The sequence below is a fragment of the Diachasma alloeum genome, unplaced genomic scaffold, assembly GCF_001412515.2.
Source record: "Diachasma alloeum isolate Michigan unplaced genomic scaffold, Dall2.0 Dall_scaffold_00603, whole genome shotgun sequence".
Taxonomy (NCBI): domain Eukaryota; kingdom Metazoa; phylum Arthropoda; class Insecta; order Hymenoptera; family Braconidae; genus Diachasma; species Diachasma alloeum.
Window position 1 is genome coordinate 5,103 of NW_021680735.1, and position 5,156 is coordinate 10,258.

A 5,156-nucleotide genomic window follows, 5' to 3' on the forward strand; every position below is an offset into this window, starting at 1 on the left:
ATAATAATAATAATAATGAATAATTTTCGTTGGTACAAACGAGTACTAACGATTTAGAAGCTATCTGTATGTTTTCCTGACGTCCTTCATACATTTAAGATTTTAGAAGCGGGTAAAGTATTGAAGGGGTTGATAAATGAAATGGAAAAATATAGTACATACAAGTACTATCCATGCTGAATCCTTGCTCATGAAAATTTTTTCCGTACCTTCATTTCCGACGCTGCACGATTTTTTCCGCACCCCTTACGTCTAGGGATGCGGGGTACAAACGAAAATGAATGTGGTACGTTCAGGTACTCACTGAGTACAATCGATACTATAAGAAAAAAAATCGATTTATCAAACTTCGACTCCAAGTTCACACAGCTGTGCATGTGGAGTTAGTTATGTGGAGTTAGATATAAGTTAGCTTAGAGGCAAGTACGGATAGGGAATTAGCCTGGGCTACCGCGTAGGTACTGGGACGGGTAGGTAAAAGACCACAACGGTCATACCATCTGGCACCGCCCAATTTTTACTAATGAAAATATTAATTAAGTTAAGAATAATAATTTTAGTTTCTAGTTATAACTTACCTCTTGTATCATATCCCACATCAACTCCATGTGGTAAACCCCCAACCTCAATTTTCCAACTTCACACCATTCAAAATCTGACAGTTTGGTTCAGATTCCACAATATTCCGCTATGGTTACACGGACAATTTTAGTTGAATCGAAATGCGAGGCCTGGTCATGGGTTATTGGAGTGAGACTTTTCATATGTTGAAGATCGATTATATAAATCTGAACACGAATAATTAGTGCAAAAAAAATTTTTTTTATTGTTCGTTTGCTCGAAAACGCTTAAACTGCTAAAAACGGTCCAGGGCCTCCAATTTTTGAGCTACGAAGGATTTTTTTTTCAGAATTTTCGGTAAAATATGTGGAATAACAATTACGACCTATGTTTTTTTTAATTCGCCTCTTAAATGGCTAAATTTGCTTTTTTTGTATTTTTTTACACAAATAGTTAATTTTTTTAGATGAAAAAAAAAGAAATTAGCTGTCTGGGAGTTGAATTCCAAAAAACTGGCTCGTAATTGTTGTTCCACACATTTTTCCGAAAATTTTGAAAAAAAAAAACTTTTTTAGCTCCAAAATTGGAGGCCCTGGACTGTTTTTAGCATTTTAAGCGTTTTCGGGCAAACGAGCAACAGAAAAATTTTTTTTTGCACTAATTATTCGGTTTTAGATCTATATAATCGATCTTCAACGTATGAAAAGTCTCACTCCAATAACCCACGACTTTTAAAACTCATAATAGTTTCCCCTGAAGAAAACGTGAAGGGCCGCATTACCTGGACTGTATCATCCCACCCACCAGAAGCAATCAATTGTGGAAAAGTCTTGTGAAATTTAGCTGCGAAGATTCTCATTCTATGAAACTTGTCTAATCTGTTCTCCATCATGCCCGTCATATCCCTCTGGTAGACGTGAATAATCTGTGATAAGACGTTAAACCTGAAGTGAAATGGCAATTTCAAGGTTCAGAAATCTCATGTACTTTTCCGGTTGAGGCGTCATAAAGTCTCAATGCAGCGTCCTTGCCACCGGAGACGAGATACTCTCCACCTGTGCTGATACTGATTGTGTTGACTTCATTTTCGGGTTCTAGTGTCATAATTATTTGGGACAATAATGTTAAGAGGTTTTAAAAGAATATTTGAGTCATTTCGCTGTGGACACAGCAAAAACGAATGTCTGAATTCCACATACCTTTTGTAGACTTTTTTCAGACACTAAAAAACGTATGGATGAAATAAAAATTTGTCTGAATTTCAGACGAACAGGTGCCTAAACCTCTTAAGGGGAGACTACTATGAGTTTTAAATGTCGCGGGCTATTGGAGTGAGATTTCTCATGCATTGAAGATCGATTGTATATGTCTCAAAATGAGTAATTAGTGCAAAAACATTAGTAGTTTATTGTTCGTTTGCCCCGCAGACGCTTAAAAGGTTAAAAATAGTCCAGGGCCTCCAATTTTTGAGTTACAGAGGTTTTTTTCAATATTTTCGAAAAAATGTGTACAATAACAATTATGAATTAGTTTTTTGAAATTCGACTCCTCCACCGCTAATTTCGTTTTGTTTAATATGAAAATTTGGACCATTCATGTAAAATAGGCAGAAAAATTATCCTCAAAATATTTAAAACATTCTCGATTCTTTCAGAAACATTTTTCGGGCTATTTTACATGAATGGTACAATTTTTTATTAAAAAAAAAACAGAAATTAGCTGTGTAGGAGTTGAATTTCAAAAAACTAATTTCAAAAAACTAAAACAAAAAAATTCGTAATTGGTATTGCACACATTTTTTCAAAAATTTTGATAAAAAAACACCTTTGTAGCTGAAAAATTGGAGGTCGTGGACTGATTTCAACATTTTAAGCGTCTGCGGGGCAAACGAACAATAAACAATGAATTTTTTTGCCCTAATTATTCGTCTTTAGATACATATAATCGACCTTCTCATTCCAATAGCCCGCGACTTTTAAAACTCATTAGAATAGGATAGTAGTCTCCCCTTAATTTATGTTTGAAATTCAGACAAATTTTCATTTTATTCAGACGTTTTTTAGTGTCTGAAAAATATCTACAAAAGGTGTGTGAAATTCAGACGTTCGTTTTTGCTGTGTAGTGGAAAAATCATGCTTCATGAAGCTGAAACTAGCGAGGACTTGTCTTCGGCGAATCTAGAGGTGTTCAAATGTTTTTAAGTAATGTACAAACTCTTTCGCACTTCAAAAACATTTGTACATATGATTATTTGACTAGTTTCATATTCATTCAGTTTCAGCTTCATTCTACCTTCAATGAATGTCGAACACTCATTGACATCGAGATTGCATATAAATATTTTGCCGCAAGCACTCGAGGCGTAGAGAATCGTCCCCTCTGTTGCATGAAATTGACAGCACATAATCGGAAGTGATTTAGCTGGGGCGAGTCTCAAGGTGGAGAACAGTTCTGCAGTCTCTCCCTTCCTTATCTAGAGATGAATGTTTAAAAAAATCATTTGTGATGATTGCACGAGATATTATAAAAATTCAACCAGGGGAGACTCCTAGACCCCACTGGACAATGTTGTCACAACTCTGAATCTTTAGTAGATACAGAATCAACGTTGATTCGGCGGACAAATTCGATTTTACCAAAAGTCTTGTTTAACAAATAATATTTAGGAAAGATATAAAGGCTATTTATGTTTCACTTTGCTGTTTTGTTGATTATGGGGTTTGGCAGAATCGAGAGAATCTTTAGTACCCAAAAAACACATTTAACCTGAATTCCACCATCGCCGAAAGCGGCAGCAATGACATCCCCTCTGGATGAGAATTTCGCGGAGTAAAGTCCATTAAACGTCTCTGGAAAATTTACTTCATGACATATTCTTCCTCTATGACGAGCGCTGGCAACATTTCGACGAGTTCTGTCAAGCCATGTGGCTCGTTGTGGTTCCCCCACGGAGGTGCTACGTTCCATGAAAAAATTGGGTAGGCCAACAGCACAATTTGTCGCACAATTTTCTGACTACATTCATCCTTGAAGAATAGAAGAAACTTTAAAACTTTAAGAAATTTCTCCGTTTTTTGGAGATAAAAACTCTAATTTGTCAATAACATTTTTTGTAAACTCTGAAAATTTTGACAATTCCGAAAATTTTGGAGACTCTCGAGGGAGAACGTCTGAATCAGTCATCCTCTGATGCCGTGAGCACAATGAATGGCATTTTCTGATGATGACTGTCTCTGCCTAACACACAGAGTTGCCTCTGCCGAACACAAATTGCTATAGGTTATCTTCCAGAAGAATATTCGTGGATTTTTGGAGTGAGGTCCAAGCATGTGAGTGGGAATTACGTAGAGTGGAGGTACCCTCGGAAGGATAAACTTCTACTGGATAGCCTATATGATGGTTGAACTGAGGAGATTGTGGTCCTAAAATTTACCCCCACTTTTCCCAATCCCCACTACAATCTTTGTCTCCCACCTCTGACACTCAGGGCTACAATCTGCTCAGTCCGACAGTGCGAGCAAACTGTAACAAAATACTGTCACATCCAACTATCACACTACAAAAAGTGGGTACTGAATTTCAATACCCAAAAGGTACTGAAAGTGACAATGATTGGAAAATCATTAATTGTTTTCTGAACTGAATAATTATCAGGGTAAAGGGGAGTGGGAATGGGTCAGAATTACAGGGATTTTTTATCTTTATCTTGAACCTTATTTCTGGCCCTCATCACCCTTATTCTTATTTTTTGATCCTTACATTTTGACTTTGGCATTTTGACCTTTATATTTTAACCCTTAGGTTTGACCTTTAGATTTTAACCTTTATATTTTGACCCTCAAAATTTCAAAATGTCTAATGTCAAATTTTGACATTTTTACATTCTGACATTTTGACGTAAGATATTGTCAAAATATAAGGGCCATGAAAATCACCAAGAAGGGACAGAAATGCCTCTAATTCTAACGTCCCCCCCCCCTCCGAAAATCATTCAATTAAAAAAACAATTAGATTTTTCAATTAATTTCACTTCTAGTACCCAAAAGGTACTGAAATTCAGGACCCACTTTTTGCGGTGCATGACCATCAGCCCCATTGATGCACCGATAAGCCGATGTACTTGGGATTTTATGATTTCACTAAGAGATCTTTTAGTGGGATTTTATGTTCGAGATCACTTCACGAGATGTATAAATTACTTGCAATTTCATGGACTCTTTTGGGATATTCTTCCATTGGTGGTGGGATGAAAAAATTGGCGGCGGGGGGTGGGATTTTATACATATTATCTTCATTGAATTTTGAAAATTAATAAAATAATTGATAATCGAAATTTTCAAGTGTCTATGAATAAATAACTCTAAATTTCACAAAAAGCATTTTCGATTAACCAAATAGTCGCCAATGTGAACTCAATTATTGATTGATAAAGTAATTCGCAATTGGACTATTCAATTCATAATTAATTTAATCATTCAATAATTGCCGAGTAATATCAACCAATTGACTTATTCAAAATTTAAATTTATTTAAAACTTATGATGACGCCTGTTCCTATCGCCGTCATAAACGATATAAGTTAAAAATAATGGGTT

At 35.7% G+C, this 5,156-nt stretch overlaps 1 protein-coding gene across 1 annotated transcript; it reads right to left on the bottom strand.

The window, feature by feature from the left end:
* Positions 1-1,342: 1,342 nt before the first annotated feature.
* Positions 1,343-3,528, bottom strand: LOC107043567 (the record flags this gene model as incomplete). The annotated part of the gene is made up of 4 exons (XM_015265113.1): positions 3,328-3,528; positions 2,854-3,034; positions 1,549-1,655; positions 1,343-1,486 (listed from the first exon to the last, which is right to left on the bottom strand). Coding segments are annotated over exons 1-4 (633 nt in total), but the record flags the coding sequence as incomplete, so codon positions are not given.
* Positions 3,529-5,156: the final 1,628 nt, after the last annotated feature.